At 51.8% G+C, this 19,871-nt stretch overlaps 1 protein-coding gene across 1 annotated transcript in view; it reads right to left on the bottom strand.

Annotated features, from left to right (window-relative positions):
• The window catches only part of PLCH1 (phospholipase C eta 1), a 44,950-nt gene extending 26,046 nt beyond the window's left edge, over window positions 1-18,904 (bottom strand). The window contains exon 1 of the mRNA XM_077785544.1: window positions 18,795-18,904. Coding sequence (XP_077641670.1) covers window positions 18,795-18,873 — 79 coding nt within the window. The 5' untranslated portion in view covers window positions 18,874-18,904. The remainder of the gene's footprint in view (window positions 1-18,794) is intronic.
• Between the last annotated feature and the right edge of the window lie 967 nt (window positions 18,905-19,871).

Below are 19,871 nucleotides of genomic sequence, written 5' to 3'. Positions count from 1 at the left end.
AGGTGAGTTTGGAAGGGCTTTAAGACAAACCACAAATGGGACATAAATCAAGCCAGCAGGAGATGCTAGACTATATCCACATGTTGGCTGGGGCAGCATTAACTTGGGTCTATCTGAAGATGCACAAAGTACCAGGAAGACAAACATTTACACCACAAGGGATGGAAAGCTCAGAACCTGAGAGAAGAAAGATGAACTGAAGCAAAAATAGACTCTAGAAGTCCCTGTGAACATCCACTCATGGATGCCCTTTCTTGGCAGACCCAGCCTTTCCCTGTGGAGCTGAGTTTAGATCAGGTTTGCCTCTGATTCCTACCAAGACAAACACGACTTGTCCCAGCACAGAAATGAGTGTGGACACACAGACGTGCCCTGCTCCACCAGCCTGCCACACACACCACAGCACCTTTTGATCTCACTAATAGAGAGATCACTTCCAGCAGGGCTTTAGCTCAGTAAGAGGTTTAGCAGCAAGCTACTCAACTCAGAAAATCTGCTTCTTTGCACCTAAGACTAGCAGTGACTGGTGAAAGTCTTACAAAAATAACTAATTCTCAAGTAAGTCTCTCTATTAGCACCAGCTCAGTTGTCAGAGAAAAAATCCCAGCCCAGTTTCACTAAGATGCTCTTGAGGACAGCCAGCAAAAGGCAGAAGGGAGAAGACCAGACCACATTTATTCAATACAAGAAAAGCAGAGAATGGGCCACAGTCAGGTAACTGCAGCCAACAGAACTGTGGGGAAAAATAAAAACCACAAAAGGCAATCCAGTTCCTTCCTCACCATTTCAATTGCTTAAACATTCCTACATCAGGTTTGGAATTGTTATGGGTGCAGTCACATCCATGCTTCAGGCACACTTCAGTTACAGGGAACAGATTTTAAAACACTTTCTTTCACAAAGTGGAAGAAACCCAGTCCTTGCCCAACATCTCAACAGCCTCCAACTCCCAAATCCCACCTGCAGGAGCTCCAGCCCCAGGGAGCACCATCTTTGCTGCTTGCACTTTCCCAATTGCAGGGAAATACCATGGGAATTGAAGCATTTAAAGAATGATAAACGTGTAAGAGAGTTCAGGCATCATTCCTGCTGTGCAGGTGTTAATAACAAAAGCTCCACGTTCAAGAAGGGACAGGGGTAATGGAAATGCCACAGCAATCACGAGCCCACTGCATCTCAGCTCTGCAAACCATTTCCAAAACACCCCATCCTCCCCTTCGGGCTATTTAGAAAATAGAAGCACGCAAATAAAAAAGGTCTTTTTCAGATCTATTCTCAGCATGCTAATGCCGGTCCCTTGGCAGACACCACAAATTTGCATCTGAATGGGGAAGGTACCAGCAGGGCAGGGCAGGGTAAAGCTCCAGAAGAGCAGTTCAGGAAGGATTTCACCGAGGAATAGGGAAGCTGCTTCCAGAAAAACATCTAAGCCTGTAGATAAACCAGGAATGCAGAGCAAATGAAGCAGCTCCTCAATGCAGACACAGACTAAAATTTGAGGAAGCAAGACATGATTCCCATTAAAAGATGTTCTTCTAACACAAGGACTAGCTGTGCATTTTTTGCTCAAAGTCTGAAAATGAATTGAGTTAAACTAGAACGCAATGTAATTTATGTTACAAGAGCAAAGAAAATTAATCTGGAATTTTAAATAAAAATTTGTGCTCATGCAATGTATAAGGAAGGTATCCTTGCCAGGGCAGGGGGTTGGAACTGGGTGGTCTTTAAGGTCCCTTCCAACCCAAACCTTTCCATGATTCTATGATATTTGAAGCTTTCATTTAAAATTAAAACCCCCTGATAACTACATTCACTTCTGTTTGCAGAGTTATGCAAACTTGACAGCCTAAAATCATCCCAACAGACACCCTGGAGTTTAACAGGATTTAATAATGAAACACCCATCTACTTTTCTTCCTCCCACAATAACCCTTTGAAGCAAGAGAGCCCTGAATTCAAATAACATTTTTAATTTAGCTCAGCCATGAGAATCACTCCTAACACAAGCCTCTCCTTGGGCAGGAGCTGCTTCTGTACCCGAGGGTAGAGCAGGTACAAACCCACCCGTGCCAGCTCAGCCTTCCCTGGCATGGCCACGCTGCCAGCACGTGGCAGGGCTGTGGGGCCCGGGGTGTGCCAGGGTGTCCCAGGGTGTCCCATGGAGCCCCAGGATGTCCCCAGGGTGTCCCTGAGCCCCAGGGTGTGCCAGGGTGTGCCAGGGTGTCCCAGGGTGTCCCATGGACCCCCAGGATGTCCCCAGGGTGTTCCATGGAGCCCTGGGGTGTGCCAGGGTGTCTCCAGGGTGTCTCTGAGCCCCGGGGTGTCCCATGGAGCCCTAGGGTGTCCCAGGGTGTCCCTGAGCCCCAGAGTGTGCCAGGGTGTCCCAGGGTGTCCCATGGACCCCCAGGATGTCCCCAGGGTGTTCCATGGAGCCCCGGGGTGTGCCAGGGTGTTCCCAGGGTGTCCCTGAGCCCCGGGGTGCCAGGCAGCTCCGTGGGTGCCCCTGCCCACGCCGCTCTGGCTGCCCACTGAGCTGGCACTGCTGGGCAGCTCCAGCAGCACCAATCCCCCAGACCAGCCCTGCCCTCCCCGTGCCAGAAGGAAATTATTTAGGGAAGCAAGACATTACACTGAGCAGCATCTTCCAGCAAACAGAAGAGCATTTTGCTGTATGGTGCACATCCCTGCAGAGAAACAAACACCCTCTCCCATCAAACCTGCTCTCTGAGGTTACATAAATATCTTGGCTATTTTTTGCTACTTTACTTTGGGGTTTAGTTATTCAAGAAAACACTGTTACCTTTGCATTAGCAGCACAATTCTACTGCCAAGAGTCTACAGCAAAAGGTTACACCACTGTTGTGAGATAGATAATTTTACTTTAAAGCCAAATATAAAAACAAATTTCCCATTGCTGTCCACAAACAGTATTTTTATTTTCCTGTATGTTAAGAAATTAATATTTCAAAGTGCAACCAAATGACAAAAGGTCTGGTCTCATCTTGCTTTTATGGACTTATTATTACAGCCATCTGACAAAACAAAAAGATTAAATAAGTATAAAGAGCATTACCAAACACTGAGAAGTATAATTATGAAAGAGGATATAAACTGGGTTTCTAAATGATAGGCATTAACTGAATTAAGCCAACATTAAGCTTGAAGAGATTAAAGGAACCCATAAAATGCAGGAGTTACTTTTCTAACTGCAGCAGCAGCTCTCCTCCCCTGCATTCAGTATTTTGGGGCTTCCTGTGTATTTTGAAGGGTTGTGAAGCCCTGGCACAGCTGCCCAGGGCAGTGGTGGGGTCATGGTCCCCGAAACGTGTGAAAAACGAGGGGATGTGGCTGTTGAGGAGCCAGGAAAGGGCTGAACACCGTGGTGGGGCTGGGCTGATGGTTGGACTCCATGGTCTGAAAGGTCCTTCCCAAAAAGCCCCAGCCCTGCGTGGGGACCAGCACAAAACTGCACTGTCCTGTCAGCAGTGAAAACACTCTGGATGCAGCCCAGCCCCAGAGCAAAGGCCAGAACCCCTCTGGGGGAGCCCAGGGCTTCCCTCTGCCTGCCCTGCCAGGTCAGGAACCCCTGGACAGAGCCCCAGAGACCCTGGTGTGATCTCTGCCCATGGAAAAGAGTTTTCAATCTTACAGGATCAATTACCAGCTCTGAGGGTTTGATATCAGTAATAATTAAGTGTGGCACAGGTTCAAAAGTAAAATTTTAGGATTCTAGATGAGGGGTCCAAAGGGGACAAGCTGGAGGAAATTGGGTGTGCCTTGTCCTTTTTCTCCTTCTTCATGCCCTCCATGTCTCACTGTGGTGTTGGCATTTTTCTGTTGGTTCAGGCTGGGGACACACTGTCCAACGTAGGTGACAGATATTGGCACGTTCTTGTAAATGCAGCCCGGGGAGTTTCTGGTATTTAATGTTTGTCACATCCCACTGAGGGCAGAGCCCCACACGCTGCCCTGCAGGACAGAGCTGGGCAGGGCAGCAGAACATGTGAGAGAGAAACAGAATAAACAACCTGGAAACCAGCACAGACCAATTCTGGCTTTTGCTTTGGCAGGGGGCTGACAGACAGAGACTTTCTACAATCTGGGAATCATCAATAGCTCAGATTCTGACACCCCTCCAGTTCTCAGCTTCTGCACTCCCCCTGTCCTGCATCACTCCCTCACCCTGAGCACTCATCTGCCCTTCCAGTAATGCCATCAAACACCATTTTCTGCCCAGGTCTGCCCCCCGAGAGCACATTTGCCCTAAATCCCAGAGAACAGCACTGATGCCATCAGGGTGTCACATCACACCAGAGACCCGGGGGGCACCAGGGCAGCTGCAGGTCTGGGGCACCCCAGGCACCCGGGTTTGGTTTCAGTAGCCACAGCTCATATGTTCTGCCAGAGTTTAATTTGCTCCCCAGCAGCTCTCCTAGCCTCTCAGAATTCCACATTAAGCTTCTCACAGGGGTTTAGTGGTGATCTCTGGGAAGGCCATGCACATGAGATGGACAATCAATCCCTCACTCTGCTTTCCTTGAGAAACCCTCGAGGAAGCCACACAGCACCAGCAGAGACACCAGAGGCTGGAAAGGGCACGGGCAATTCATCTCAGCCTGGAGATACAGAGAATCAAAGCAAGTAACCAACCACAAGCTGAGGCTGCTCAAAACAACTGAATGGCATCTAATCAAAGGAATCCCTAACTCTGGGAAGCAGCTCGTGCTTGTAAAGCCACCAAATAATATGCAAACAAGAAAGGAGTGAAGCTTAAGAGCAAAATCATTCACTATCCAGGACAGAGAAATAACCCCAAGCACAAAAATCTATCAGCATGTCCCAGCTCTTTGTAGGAATGGGAACTGTTTGGTGGTGTCTTTTTTTCTTAAAAAACCCCAAAACAAATGCAAAAGCTTGTGAGCAGCAGCTCCCAGAAGTCCAATCTGAGTAACAAGTGTTTCACAGTAACTGCTCTCTCAGCCTCCCCTACTGACACTGCGGGCTCAGAGCTTCCAGCATGACCAATAACTCATCTTATTTTCACATTACAAGTGAAAGGTCTCTGCTCTTCACCTTCTCAAGCTGACCCTTGACCACCTTTAGTTATCCTTGCCATGGAAGAACCCAGAGCTCCTTCCCAGAATGAGGCCCCCTCCTCTTTTGCTCTTAGACACCAGAAAGGAACCAGAAGCGTCCAAACAAAAGCTTGGTACTACAGCACCGTCCAAAAAGAGCCTGAGTGATCCTTAATGACAAGCTTTGCTCCCTCACTGAGACTTCACAGAGCACTGTGCAGTGCAGGAACGTCCTGCCAGGCCAGTGCCCCTTCACAGGGGCTGTGAACAATGCATGTTTTCCACCCCTGCCCAAGGACCCCTCCTTCTGCCAGCTCAGCAAGCTTCCACTTATTATCTCCCAGCAATTAGCCCAGGTTTCATCCTTTCTTCAGGAACAACTCCACCAGAGCTGCCCATTGTGAGAGCCCTAGTGCCACCGCTGGCTGAGGACTATGAGTTTTCCATCAGGACTAGGGAATTCATCCTTTGTCAACACTGAAAAGCACAATCGTTTAAGCACAGCCATGGCCAAGTGCCAAAGCACATTGTCACACCAGTGGGGTGAACAAGGAGCACAGATTTATTAAGTAAACACAGTTAAGTTTGCACATCCTAATCCTCTTTCTTCCCCGAGGATCCCTCAGCAGGGAGGGCACAGCAGTTGGTTATGACACTACAGAAAGGGGGAAAAGCAGGAGGTGGGAAGGAATGGAGGAGGAGGAGGATGAGGAGGAGAGTTTCTGCTGCTCCTGCCAAGGGGAGGATGAGCACACAGGTGTTGGTGTCACTGTGCCAGACTGGGGGTGGCTTTCAGGACAAGCACTCTCCCTCGGTGTGATGACACGGAGCACCAGGCACCATGCCAGGATGTGTGCCCGTGTGCCCAGAGGAGAGCCCAGGCTCCCCAGGCCAGGGAAGCTCTGCTCAGGGGGGCAGTGCCTCCCTCACTGCAGCTGAGCCACCTCTGCAGTGCCAGGGGCTCCTCCCAGCTGGCACGGAGCAGTCTGAGCCTCCCAGGAGCCGTGCCTCTGGATGCTGAGGTGCACAACAGTGAACCACCAGCTCCTTGGCTGACAGAATCCCATATCTGCCCTGGAAAAAAATCAATAAGGACATAAAGAAGGATTATACACCAGCGAACCAGACCTTCTGTTTGAACACAGCCTCCCTGTGTTTGATGCCACAAATACAATTCCCACCACAGCATACTGGGCTAGGGCAGACTCCCTCATTCACCACACTTTGTATGTCACACTTTCCACTTCACCAATTTAACAAAAAATAGGAAAAACCCCCAGCACCTTCCTAGAGCTTGCTCCTGTGCCCACACAGGGATGCACAGAGGATGATCTGTCCCAGGCTCAGTTCTGGTGTCTGCAGGCTGCTCAGAAAGCAGCCACGTGTGGCAGCACCTCAGCCCTGTCCAGCCTGGGCAGGGGGGTGCCCAGCTGGCACTGTGCTGTGCTGCTGGCACTGTGCTGTGCTGCTGGCACTGCGCTGGGCTGGCAGGGCACAGCTGGAAGGGGAGCCAGCCCCCAGGAGCTGGGCCAGGCTGGAGGGAGCACTGCTTCCCTCCAGGATGCCCAACCAAGCCACACCTGGGGCTAGGGACTGGGAAGAGGGGAGAAAAGCAGAAGAGAACGGAAGGTGAAGTTAATTAGCCTTTAAAAGTAACGAATGGAGGCTGCAGCGCAACAGATGATATGAACTAATTTATTCATCCTCCTCTGAAATAGTCATTTTGCTAAAGAAACATGTTTATCTATTCTATTTTAAATTACCTCGGTGCAAGTCACCGACAGTGAGTCATCTGTGGGCAAACAATGAACTGCCAGTCTCAAACACCAGAGTGATTTTATCACTGGAAATGATGCTGCTCTGTGCATCCCAGTTCCAGGCTGATCAATGTTTCTCTTGGTAACGGGAATACCTGCTGGATGTCTGACCTGCCACGGCCCAGCTCCAGCTCCCTGCCCTGCAGCCAGCTCTGCTGGCACTCCAGGGAAAGCCAGCCTGGGCTGCTCACTGCTCCCACCTCAGCCACTGCTCCCACCTCAGCTCCCCGAGGCAGCAGCTGCTGAGGGAAGAGGAAAGCAGCACACACACACAGCCCTTGCAGCAAGCTCCGTGCTGGACAGAGCCAGGAAGGTTTCTGCTCCCTGCCCCTGGTGTCCCCGGGCTGCTGTGTGCCACCTCTGCCCCCAGTGTGCCACTGGGGCAGCTCAGGCTCCAGCAAAGCACTGAAGGGGTGACCTCAACAATTGTAATCTGTGCCCCAGGGTTTTGGAGAGACAGCAGCTCTTCAGCAAACAGCAACGTTGCCCTAACACCTAAGAGTGTTCTGGGGATTTGTTGAAATGAGTGGATTTCATTCACAAGCACCAAAACCACTCACACTAAGTAGTTAGCAAGCACATAACCTAGTTACTGCTGGCCAGCCACATCCTCTGCAGAGCTGATGAGACACTGCCCCTGGAGCCAGCAGCACCCAGCACCCCTGAACCCTCCGCAGGCCATGGCAGGGACTTTGTGGTGCCCTGCTGTGGCACTGGGGTCAGGCAGCACTGGGCAACCTCCTCAGGATGTGCCAAACCATCTGGAGCCTTTCCACCTGCCGAGCTGCCACGTGCATGTGCCAACTCCTTGGGAGTGCATTTAATGCCAAGACAGGTTTAAGCTGTTATTGGAATGAAACCTGTGGATGACCAAGTTCTTCCCAGGACACTGATGCCTTCCATATCCACTCAGAGCAGTTTGCTGTTCCAGGTTAATTCCCTTCCATATCAGGACCCCAGAGCCTACACTCAGTGCCTGGCCAGCTGCAGGCACAGGAGCCCCAAAGCAGCACTAATAAGGACATCAAACAGGGCACTGCCATCATCTCTGGTACAGAAGGGAGCCTGGCCATGACCCCACCTCTGAGCAGCCAAACCTCAGTGCCAGGGACAGCCAGGGACAGGGGGGAACAGGGGGAACAGGGGGGACAGCCAGGGACAGCCAGGGACAGCCAGGGACAGCCAAAACCAGCCAGGGACAGCCAAAACCAGCCAGGGACAGACAAGGGGACAGCAGGGACAGCCAGGGACAGCCAGGGAAAGCCATAAACAGCCAGGGACAGCAGGGACAGCCAAAACCAGCCAGGGACAGCCAGGGACAGCAGGGACAGCCAAAACCAGCCAGAGACAGCCAGGGACAGCCAAAACCAGCCAGGGACAGACAAGGGGACAGCCAGGGACAGCCAGGGACAGCCAAAACCAGCCAGGGACAGCCAAAACCAGCCAGAGACAGCCAAAACCAGCCAGAGACAGCCAGGGACAGCCAAAACCAGCCAGGGACAGCCAAAACCAGCCAGAGACAGCCAGGGACAGCCAAAACCAGCCAGGGACAGCCAGGGACAGCCAAAACCAGCCAGAGACAGCCAGGGACAGCCAAAACCAGCCAGGGACAGCCAGGGACAGCCAAAACCAGCCAGGGACAGACAAGGGGACAGCAGGGACAGCCAGGGACAGCCAGGGAAAGCCATAAACAGCCAGGGACAGCAGGGACAGCCAAAACCAGCCAGGGACAGACAAAGGGACAGGGGGGACAGCAGGGACAGCCACTCACTGCTCTACAGCCCTCGCTGCCCTCCCCACTCAGAGATGGCACTGCCACAGCCAAGGATGGCCAGCTGGAACTTGGCCTTGCTGTCACACCTGGGTGAGGAAGAGGCTGCAGAAGGACCTCGAGCAGAACTCCAGCCTCAGCCTCTCTGCTGTGGAATGTGCTTATCCACACACACACTGCCAGGAGACTCCACGCTTGAGCCCCATGCTTGGTCCTTGTTGCCAGCCCCCCAGGAGAGCTGGCTGCTGTGAATTATTCACGGGGCTGTATCTGTTACCTGGGGAGGCAGATGGAGAGCACCTGCCCTCCTTTTGCCACGGCCAGCACAGCTCCATGGAGAGCTCTGGGTGCCCAGCACTGCCACAGGAGCAGCAGCCCAGCACAGGCAGCCCTCCCTGCAGGGCATCCCAAATAACTCACTTTCGCCTAAAATACGCTCTGGTTTTTCTACAATAGCTGTGCCTGCTCCCAAAGACTTCCACTAGATAAAAAAATATCCACCAAATCAACCATGACAGATACAAAGAAAAAAAAATCAACCGCTAAATCTGCCCTGAAATTTCTAACATTTTATAACAGGCAACATGATATTTTGAAGTATGATCCATGGCTTTTGATGGCTTTATTTTAGATTAGTTTGTTTGATTTTAAATTACAGATAATCTTGTCACAAAAATTTCTTCTGAGCTGCAGAATTCTGGCAAGAAAGCTCTTATGTTAAATTTATTTTCTAAGTGTTTTCTTTAAAAGAACATAATCCAACATCTTAAGGATGAGCAAAACACAAAAATTAACTTTAATCTACCATGATTTCCCCTTCCCTCTACAGCATTTACTCTCTATCCACTTAGAGGTTTAAGCTAATTGCCACTTTCCATTCAGCACTGACTTAAATTGAACAAAACTAGATGTTATAAACTGCAAGATACTGAAGAAAGTTATTCAAGATGTCTTCCTTTTTTGTACTACCTCCTGCAATTCTTGGAAAGACATCTTTTATCCAGTGCTTTCATTCAAATTTTACATACCATTTGTAAATGTGTTATACTATTTATAAGTGCTACTAAAAAAACCCAACCAACTATTCTCCACTGAAAGCCGCAGCAAAATTCCCAACAGATGAAAAGGTCAAGAATGTTTTTATTCAAGGCAAACACATTTGTAATAATTTAGGCTAGCACAGAAGTGCAGTTTGTCCTCATTAAAAGAGCAGTAACTCAAACACAAGCTACATGTTTTCATGCAGAAATTGCCTTGAATTTCAAGTCAATACAAACCTACCAGGTTTTCTTGTTAAACATTTAAGAATAGATACACAGTTGTTATACCAACAATGTCTACATAAACACTGCAATTTACCAAACCCAAGGGTTAAGTTACCTATTTTTCTATAACCATTTCCAGACACACTACAAGCCCGTTCTACGGCAATTCCAACCTCAAACATCCTTACCTTTTTCTGGACTTAAATTTTTATATACTTCAAGGTCTGCCATTAAATTTGTAACTCAGGCATTATTGGCGAGCGGAATGGAAATTCTCCCTTCGGGAAAGGCTCAGTTCCATCTTCATGCCTTCAGAGGCAGCGCGTTTGGAAAGCAATCCTCGGAACGCAGCCGAGCGCTGCTGCTCAGGAGGGGCGAGGAAACCTCGGTGATGCATCCCCAGCACAAATGCAGCGGCGGGAGCAGAAACTGCGCTCACGGCCGAGGGGCGCGGGCTGCGAGGGGCCGGCGGGGTCTGCTGCTGCTGCTGCAGCTGCGGGGCGGCGCTGCTGCTGCCCCGCACGGAGCGCCCCGGGCACCCCAAAGCTCCGGGCTGGGCTCCGGGCACCCCAAAGCTCCGGGCTGGGCTCCGGGCACCCCAAAGCTCCAGGCTCCGCAGGGCCCCGGGCACCCCAAAGCTCCGGGCTGCGCTGGGCTCCGGGCACCCCAAAGCTCCGGGCACCCCAAAGCTCTGGGCTCCTCAGGGCCCCGGGCACCCCAAAGCTCCGGGCTCCGCTGGGCTCCAGGCACCCCAAAGCTCCGGGCACCCCAAAGCTCTGGGCTCCTCAGGGCCCCGGGCACCCCAAAGCTCCAGGCTCCGCTGGGCTCCGGGCTCCACTGGCGCTTCGCAGGCTCCAGGCTCCGCTGGGCTCCGGGTACCCCAAAGCTCCAGGCACCCCAAAGCTCCAGGCTCCGCAGGGCCCTGGGCACCCCAAAGCTCCGGGCTCCGCTGGGGCTTTGCAGGCTCCAGGCTCCGCTGGGCTCCGGGCTCCGCTGGGCTCTGGGCTCCGGGTACCCCAAAGCTCTGGGCACCCCAAAGCTTCGGGCTCTGGGTACCCCAAAGCTCCGGGCACCCCAAAGCTTCGGGCTCTGGGCACCCCAAAGCTTCGGGCTCTGGGTACCCCAAAGCTCCGGGCTCTGCAAAGCTCCGGGCTCCGCTGGGCTCCGGGCTCCGCTGGGCTCCGGATTCCGAGCGTGGCCGGCCCGGGCACCGCAGGGACCCCGCGGGCAGCGGGCCGGCCGGGCGGGCAGGGATTACCACTCACAGCCCGGCTCAGGAGCGGCGGAGTGACGCAGGCTGGATGCGGGAGGGCAAATCCAACCCCGCTCCAGAGTAACCCCCGGCATCCGCAGCCGGAGGGGAGAAGCCCCCAGCCCCGGGTGCCTTTGCCCTGGCTCTGTGCCCTCCTGCTGCCGCTGCCCCGCTGTGCCTGGCTCCAGGAGCAGCCGCCCTGCAGGGTCGGGCCAGCACAAATGCACTCGGTCCGGGCTGGGCATCCCTGAGCGCTGCGAGCACCAAGGACCAGGAGAGCCCCGGCGGTGCTGAGCACCAACTCTGCCAGCAGCTACAGAAACCCCCCGTGTCCCTGGTGAAACCCTGGGCTGCTCTAAGGCATCCCGGTGCTCCTGAAATCAGGGGCTTTACAGGCAGTGTGGAACAATGGGCAGAAGCAGTCAGACCTGAATAAATTGCACTTCCTTACATGGGAGCCCAAGGGCTCACAAGGCTGGAAAGCACAGCAAGAATGAAGTCAGCTCCGCATACAATGAATGCTTCACATCTTTCATTTACTGCATTTTCTAATTCTTTCCCTCTTCAGCTGGCTCTTCCACTGTGACATTTACATCAGCACACCAAAGGAATTCCCAGCTGTATTCCCAAACACTGTGACAGCAATAAAAGAGACAGAATTTGTCAAGCACAGGCCAGGAAAAAGTTACGTGAGGCACAACGTGACAGAAGGAAAACAAAAGAAAAGCCACTCAAAAAATCCACCCCTCATAGTTACACATGCCTGCAGAACTTCAGTGGGATGGGAGACAAGCTCCAAGTGGAGCCGACCTGTTTTACTTCCTGGGAAATGATTATTTCTTAGCTGTTGGTGACACAGAGCCCCTTCCCACAGCCCTGGCAGAGCTCAGCACTCCGTGGGGTACCCATGGACTGTGCCCAGCACCCTGGGATGTGAAACCAGACCCTGTGCAGATCTCCTGGCTGCTCAGCTGTGGCTCTGGTGGCACTGTCAGGCTGGGATGGCAGGAGGTGGCACAAGCCCCACTCTGAGGAGGGAGTGTCACCCTTGCCAGGCAGAGCAGGGGAAATGGGGCAGCCCCAGCGTTACCCCAGCGCTGGCTGAAATCAGCACCCTGCAGCCTCCAGACAGTTACCAATGCCTGTGCCTTGAAATTATGTGCTATAGCTGCGGTTCAACAACAAAAAATAAACTGTCACTGCTGTACAGTTTAATTATTGATATATCAGATTGCACTTGATAATGTGCTACATGCAAATTACTCACACTCCTACTGTTCTGTTAATTATAAGATGAGCTATACACAAGCACCTTCAACACCACAGCTGCTCTGTAAGAAACCTTACACAATCACCAACACATTCTTCATTATTTTATCTCCAAAATAAACTTCCTTTTAAAACCAGATGTGCTTAAATGCTGCATGTCTTTAGAATTTCAAGCATGTTATATAGGTTAGAAGAACATTACAGCAAACAAATGAAGACATTATGTAATTCAGTTGACAGGTGCCAAATGGTATAAGGAGACCTGTAGGTTTATTCAACTTCAAAAAAAAAAAAAAAAAAAAGTCAATCCCCATGACAACTCCTCAAGTGTCAAGCCAGGTTTTGCATTCAATCCCAAGCCCTGTCATTTTGCTTGGCTTTTCCTTCACTCCAGGGCTCACAGGCTCCTGCTGGGAATGCTCTGCAGGGCCACAGCTCACACAGTCCCAGCAGTCCCAGGGGTGATGGTGACAAACAAGCTTTCTGAACAAAAACCTCATTTCCCCTTACCTGTAGTTGATTGGTATCAATGATCACTGTCAGACAAGACCTTTTCAGGCATCACTGCTGTCCTGTGGGTATTGCAGAGTCCCGAGATCAGCTCTGCCAGGACACTAACAGCCTCACCTCCACGCCTGTTTTGCCCTCTCAGGTCTTCTGCCCACACCTCACAAGGCTCAGATTACAGGACAGAGACACAGCCCTGAAAGTTCTACTGCAGAAATTCTCATTTATTGGGAAGTGGATAATGATTTAACTAACAGTTGGAAATTACAGCATCAGAGGAAAGTTCATTTTCTAGCTCATTGGGTTTTCCTTTATCACTGTCAAAATAGCTGGAAACCAGCACAAAGCCTAATTCTGCTAAAGAGCAAGAAAAGCTGATTAGAGAACTAACACCTCTTACAGGGAATAATAATAAAATAAGGAGATAACAACATCTTCATAATCATCTTCCAAGTGTAATCTTAGATCTGAACTGTGAGACAATCTCCTTGTGAAAAGTCAGCCAGCAATGAATAAACCCTTGTATCAGCTGCACCGAAAACTTGTCATTTTTATCAGATTAAAGCTTTTATCAACTCCTTTATCGTTAATGAAAACATGGTTCTATGGAAAGCTGAGAAACACACAAAAATGAAAGGGGAAAAATGCTTGGCATTAGAACACAAGCGCCTGAAACATTGTCTGGAGGCAGATCCCACATGACACTCTTCTTTCATTAACAGATGCAGAGACAGACACAGTTCTTGAGCAAAGCAGAGAGTTTCTTCAGGCACTTTAGGCCCTTTTTAAATCTAAGTGGACTTCAATACATTAATTCCTTAATGCTCTCCTTGCAAACACATTTCCATTTACATCTGTTCGTCTCAAGGAATGGATTGTGGACATTTCACATAAATCAGAACACAAATTCCTGCACTAACTCTTTCTGCTTTCCCAGCATCATCACAAAACCCCACCTGAAGCGACTCTGAAGATAAAAGGCTGAATCCTGCAGCCCACAGCTGGCATCTGTGCCCCCAGCCTGGCATGAGGCTCCAGCAGAGCTAATTACAGAGCACTGCCCATCAGCAAACATCAGGCCTGCAGGATTTGTGCAGCCTGGCAAAGCTCCAGGACTGCTCCCCCAAACCCCTTGTGCTCCAATAACCAAAACACACCATTTGAGTGCATAAAAAAGGACATCAGGAGGCACTTTCTGTTCTCATTGGGCGCAGAAGTCTAAGGCCACTGCAGCAATGAGAGGCTCCCCGTGGTTTCCTCGTCAGGATGTTGGGCAGCCAAAGTCACCAGCAAGAACCCAACATGACTTAAGGACCTGTGTCCCCTGTCAGGCTCAGAGCACTCACACCTTCCAGGCAATTCCCTTCCCAGGCTGGAGCAGCAGGGCAACACAACCTGCTCCATCCCTGCCAGCCTGCTTCCCTCCATCCACAGGGTCCACACCAACCACCAGAGCTTTGGGGTCAACTCCCACAGGTGGTCACAAGCATAAATTGATTCCAAAAATCTTATTAAAAAAACAAGACTATCAGATGCAATGATAAAAACTGCAATTATCTAGATGCAGTTTTGGCTGGGAGGCACTGGGAGCCACAGGAAGGGCTGCTCTGTACACTTTGGGGTTTTTTTCCCTTTATACTTCTAGCCCCAACCATCTAGCAGCAAAGTTAAATGGATGCTTGCTCTGACAGCACAGCCTTTCCTGCATTGTTACTGCCAGCAAACAAACAAAACATGATGCACATTTACAGCTTAAAACCCCTGTAAAAATAAAAGAAAAATCTCTTCTTCCAAGCCTAGAGGGATGCTGTACTTTGTATTTTGGAACTGCTTGCAAGAAGAAGGAAATGAAAGTGGGTTCATCAAATCCTCAAGGCTATTCCAAACATTCTAATTGCTTGTCTCCTCTGTTCTGCAGAAGCTGCTAAAACAGCTCACCCCCAGCCCCTGTCTCTGGTCTGTTATTCTCTGTGTGCACACACACTGCTGTGTCTCGCTGCTGCTGCTGCTGCTGAAGAAAACTGACATTTTTGCTTCTGGGCAGATAAGACTCCCCAGAGCACAAGGCACAGCAGCAACCTCCACTTCTGTAACCAAAAATTTCAGACATAAACAGATAAGAATTTTAATATCCTGCAAATGCAGCCATTAGCAGCTTTTCCTAATAAAATTATAAACTGATGAGAGAGCCTTAGGCAATGTGGATGCAAACACTTCATTACACACATGAATCTCAGTCATTATTTAAAGACAGCCCCGTGGAAAGCCCCACAGTTGTGTATCAATCCTTCTTGTCTAACAAGCTGCAAAGCACCACTAAAACCCAGCCTGATCCATGTCCAGCAGCATCTCCTGAATGGAATGGGAACACTGCTGTCTGACCCTGAAGTTCACTGCACACAGGGGTTGAACTGAGACCACAGATAGACAGTTTTCCAGCCTTATTTCCCAAACATTGCCTGCTAATCACATTTACAACTTCAGAGCAAGAGCACAAATACAATGCTGTGACAATTTTTCCAAAACCTGTCAATCTCCCACTCGAAATACCTTAGTTTTTCCTGGGCTTGTTCCATATACTTGTGGACTACTTTCATTTTGCTCTTGTGCCAGCTTCCCCCCATCAGCTCAAATAAGCCTTTTCCTCTCTGAGCTTTCCCTTTGCAATGCACTCAGAGCCAGCAGTCACATCCCCTCTCAATCTTTGCTTTTCCAAACTAAACAAACCTGACTCATCTCATCTCATCTCCACTCTGTACCCTTCTCTCTGCTCCTGAGCTCAAACTTTGCTGCCCAGAACTGCATTTGGCTGGGCCTTGTGGCACCAACACCTTCATCTCACTCCTCAACACCCAAAATTTCACCTTCCTTTGCCTGATCACAGAACCTTGGGTTGGAAGGGACCTGAAAACTGCCCTTGTTCCAGCCCCTGCATGGGCAGGAGCACCTTCCACTATCCCAGGGTGCTCCAAGCCCCCTCCAAGCTTGGACACATCCAAGGATGTGACATCCCACACTAATGCAGCCCACGGGGCACTGCACTGCAGCAGGGCTGCAGGCTCAGCTGGGTGCTTCTGCTGCAAGCTGAGCCTCTTTTCCTTTTTGTGTTTTTGGGGAGGTCTGATTTGGTTTGGGGCTTCGTTAGGGGTCTTTTGGATTTTTGGTTGTTTACACAAAACAATTAAACCACTCCAAATAGACGCAGAGCTCCAGCGTTTTTATTAATGCAATCCATGGGTTCTTGCATTTGAGCTCCTTAGCAGGAGGTGAACAAATGGAATCCCATCTGCTCAGGTGCTTAAACTAATGCAGGTGCCACAAGGGTGTGAAGACAACACCAGAGATGAGCACAGCTGGGCAGCAAAATTCCTCTCGTGCACCTCTGCAGACACTTCCAGTCCCTCCAAAGGTACTCCTATGCTTTTTAAGAACATAGGAGTACCTAGAAGTGGCCCTGTGGGATATTTCTGACCTGCACCCAAGGTGCAGCAGCTGCTCCAGCTCACAGGTTCAATTCCAATCACTGCAGACAGCCCTGGTGCCACTGAACTGCCCAGTGCTCCCAGTGAGGCTGCACTGGGTTCATGTGAGCAGCCTGAATAATCAGCACAGCCCTGCAGGAGCCCAGGGAGCCTCTCTGGAGCACCAGAGCACCATGCCAGCCCTGGGACAAGCTCCCATCCTTGCACCATGCTGTGGGACTGTCACCTCTGACTCTGCCTGCGGGGAATTCAGCCCCTCCAAACACCCAGAGGGAAAGCAACTGCCTCTGCAGTGTCTTCCTTAGGTTAAAGGAGACAAATGGGAGGCCCTGATGGATTCTGTCAGGGGAAAATAGTTAATCTCGTCTGGTCATCAATCAAAGACAGATAAATTAGGCCATGAAATCTTTCTGGTCTAGGATTCCTGCTAATTATGCCCTGGGCTGCAGATGATTATCACTGTGCAGGCTCATCCCTCAATAGCTGCTCGTGGATTACTGGGCTCTGTGCTGATGGATCCTTACCCAGCCTTTGCACCATTAGCAGAGTAAAGAGGTGCTGCTCTGTGCTGAAACACCACCTCAGGTCTCAGAGCACGGACAGACTCCTCCCTCACTTTTCTGGAATGGCAGGGCTGCAGACACACACCCCTGTGGCTGTTCCAGGCACACACTGGTGCAGCAGAGCAGGGAGCTGCCCGGGGAGAATGGGATTAACAGGGAACAAAAACACTGCCACGGTGCTCGGGCACCTGGGTGAGCACATCCCTTCCACAGGGTCAGAGGGACTCTGAAGGAACGTGGTCCCACCAAAACCAGTGGGACCTGACGAGTGGCCTGATCAATCCCAGGAAGAAATTCATTTCATTGGAGAAACAGAATGGTTCTGCCTGGAGATGACAGCACTCTCCCTCTAACGCAAGTCCCAAGTGCAGCACACACATGAATTAATGTGACAACACCACTGTCAGACTTACTTACAGAAAGTTATTAACATTCTTCTGGTGTCCCAAATAGAATTAGAAGTGCTCATGGGCAAGGAAAAGAACCGTACAGGGAAAAACGGGGCTCTCTCTGAACTGGCTTTCATTAGGAAGATTCACAGACTGACAAATGATTAATTCTCCCACTAAGCCATTAACTTCATCGATGGTGACATAACCACAGCGACAAAAATGCAGATAGTTTGTTTTACAGTGGGCTGCAAACCTCTCCAGTCCTGACAAACACACTGAAAATAGAGCTGTATGTTCTCTAGGGAAAAAAATCACCTTTGCTTTGAATGAGATGAGTATTTCTATCTTTAATTCATAGCCATTCTGTCGGAGCCGGTACCGGGGGATTGGTCGGATTGGGGGTGATCGGTCGGAGCCGGTAGCGGGGGATCGGTCAGACCCGGTACCGGGGGATCGGTCGGAGCCGGTACCGGGGGGATCAGTCGGAGCCGGTACCAGGGGGATCGGTCGGATTGGGGGGGATCGGTCGGAGCCGGTACCGGGGGATCGGTCAGACCCGGTACCGGGGGATCGGTCGGAGCCGGTACCGGGGGATCGGTCGGATTGGGGGGGATCGGTCGGAGCCGGTACCGGGGGATCGGTCGGACTGGGGGGGATCGGTCGGATTGGGGGGGATCGGTCGGAGCCGGTACCGGGGGATCAGTCGGATTGGGGGGGATCGGTCGGAGCCGGTACCAGGGGATCGGTTGGATTGGGGGAGATTGGTCGGAGCCGGTACCGGGGGGATCGGTCGGAGCCGGTACCGGGGCATCAGTCGGAGCCGGTACCGGGGGATCGGTCAGACCTGGTACTGGGGGATCAGTCAGAGCCGGTACCGGAGGATCGGTCGGATTGGGGGGGATCGGTCGGAGCCGGTAGCGGGGGATCGGTCAGAGCCGGTAGCGGGGGATCGGTCGGAGCCGGTACCGGGGGATCGGTCGGATTGGGGGGGGATCGGTCGGAGCTGGTACCGGGGGATCGGTCGGATTGGGGGGGATCGGTCGGAGCTGGTACCGGGGGGATCGGTCGGAGCCGGTACCGGGCCGGCGGTCCCGCAGCGCCCCCGCGCGGCGCCGCCGCGTCCCGCCGTTGCCGCCGCCGCTCCCGGGGTCCCGCACGCCCCGGGCGCGCCCCGAGCCCCGCACGGAGCGGGCACGGCCGGGCTCGGCCCCGCACGGAGCGGGCACGGCCGGGCTCGGCCCCGCACGGAGCGGGCACGGCCGGGCTCGGCCCCGCACGGAGCGGGCACGGCCGGGCCCCGCACGGAGCGGGCTCCGCGGGCCGGCAGCGGCGTCCCCGCAAACACGCGCGTGGATACCGAGCGGCCGGGGCAGCGCCGAAACGCGAATAGCCGTGACTCACCGTGGAACGCGCCGTTGTCCGCCAGGAAGTGCCGGCAGTACTGCAGGCAGCTCTTCTTGTCCAGACTCCAGTAACTCATCCTGGGCCAGCTTCCCGCTCACCATCAAACCTCGGAGCCTGCAAGGGAAACGGCAATGGCTGACTGGGACTTGGCTTACAAAACATGCCCCAACTACTGCAAGCACTGGGGTTATTTGAGCCCTTTATGCAAAACGTTCCGTCAGCTTCACACAAAGAGAACAGCAAACGCAGTTCTTCGCTCTCCAAAGATGACAACAAACGCAGTTCTTCGCTCTCCAAACGTGCCCATCCCCACGGACGTCCAGGCAAGGGCACGGACACATAACCAGGATGGAGCCAGAGCTGAGCTGCACTGGTGCCACCAGCCAGCAGCTCCCAGGGTGCTGCAGGGAGCAACGGGCACCTTGTCACCCCTGTCACCATCACCCCCCCAGCCACTGCAGGCCACTGTGGGCCTGGAGACACAATCAATCTAATCCATTCAGTGCTGCTGTCCCATATTTAACAGGCTACAGACACATCTGACAACACCACAGAACTATAAATCCTCCCCAAGCGAAGGGTATAGTAATTAAAAAGGTGACTCAAAGGTAGCCACCCCCTGATATTGAGACCAGAGCAGTTGTGAGGACACAGGGCCCCTGTGCCCTTGCCCTTGGCAGGCATTGCCCTGTGCACTCGGGGTGAAATTGCCCATGGACAGGCAGTTTGAGCCTGAGGAGGAGCAGTTACATCAGCCACCCAAAATTAACGCTGACGGTTACAGGCTGACACACCAGCAATTCATACTTCTTTGAAGCTGTGGAATTCTTAATCTCCTGTCCTGACACCAAATCCTCTCACTGGAGCCTCTTTCTCCCTTTGCTATTTTATGAAGTTCAGGTTCTGGTTTCAGCAATCCAGACACCCCTTCCTGTTACAAGCCCACTTTGGTCTCCCGTTTTATCTTCCTCCCACCTTCACTCTGGTCAACCCAGCTGCTTGCTCACCCACACTTGGCACAAACAACTCCAACTGTCTTTATCCAAGCAATTCTAGCAGGATGTAAGGACACTG

Source organism: Lonchura striata, chromosome 10 (genome assembly GCF_046129695.1).
Source record: "Lonchura striata isolate bLonStr1 chromosome 10, bLonStr1.mat, whole genome shotgun sequence".
NCBI lineage: Eukaryota > Metazoa > Chordata > Aves > Passeriformes > Estrildidae > Lonchura > Lonchura striata.
The sequence above is the reverse complement of the archived record's forward strand: the minus strand, read 5'-3'. Positions and strand labels throughout refer to the sequence as shown.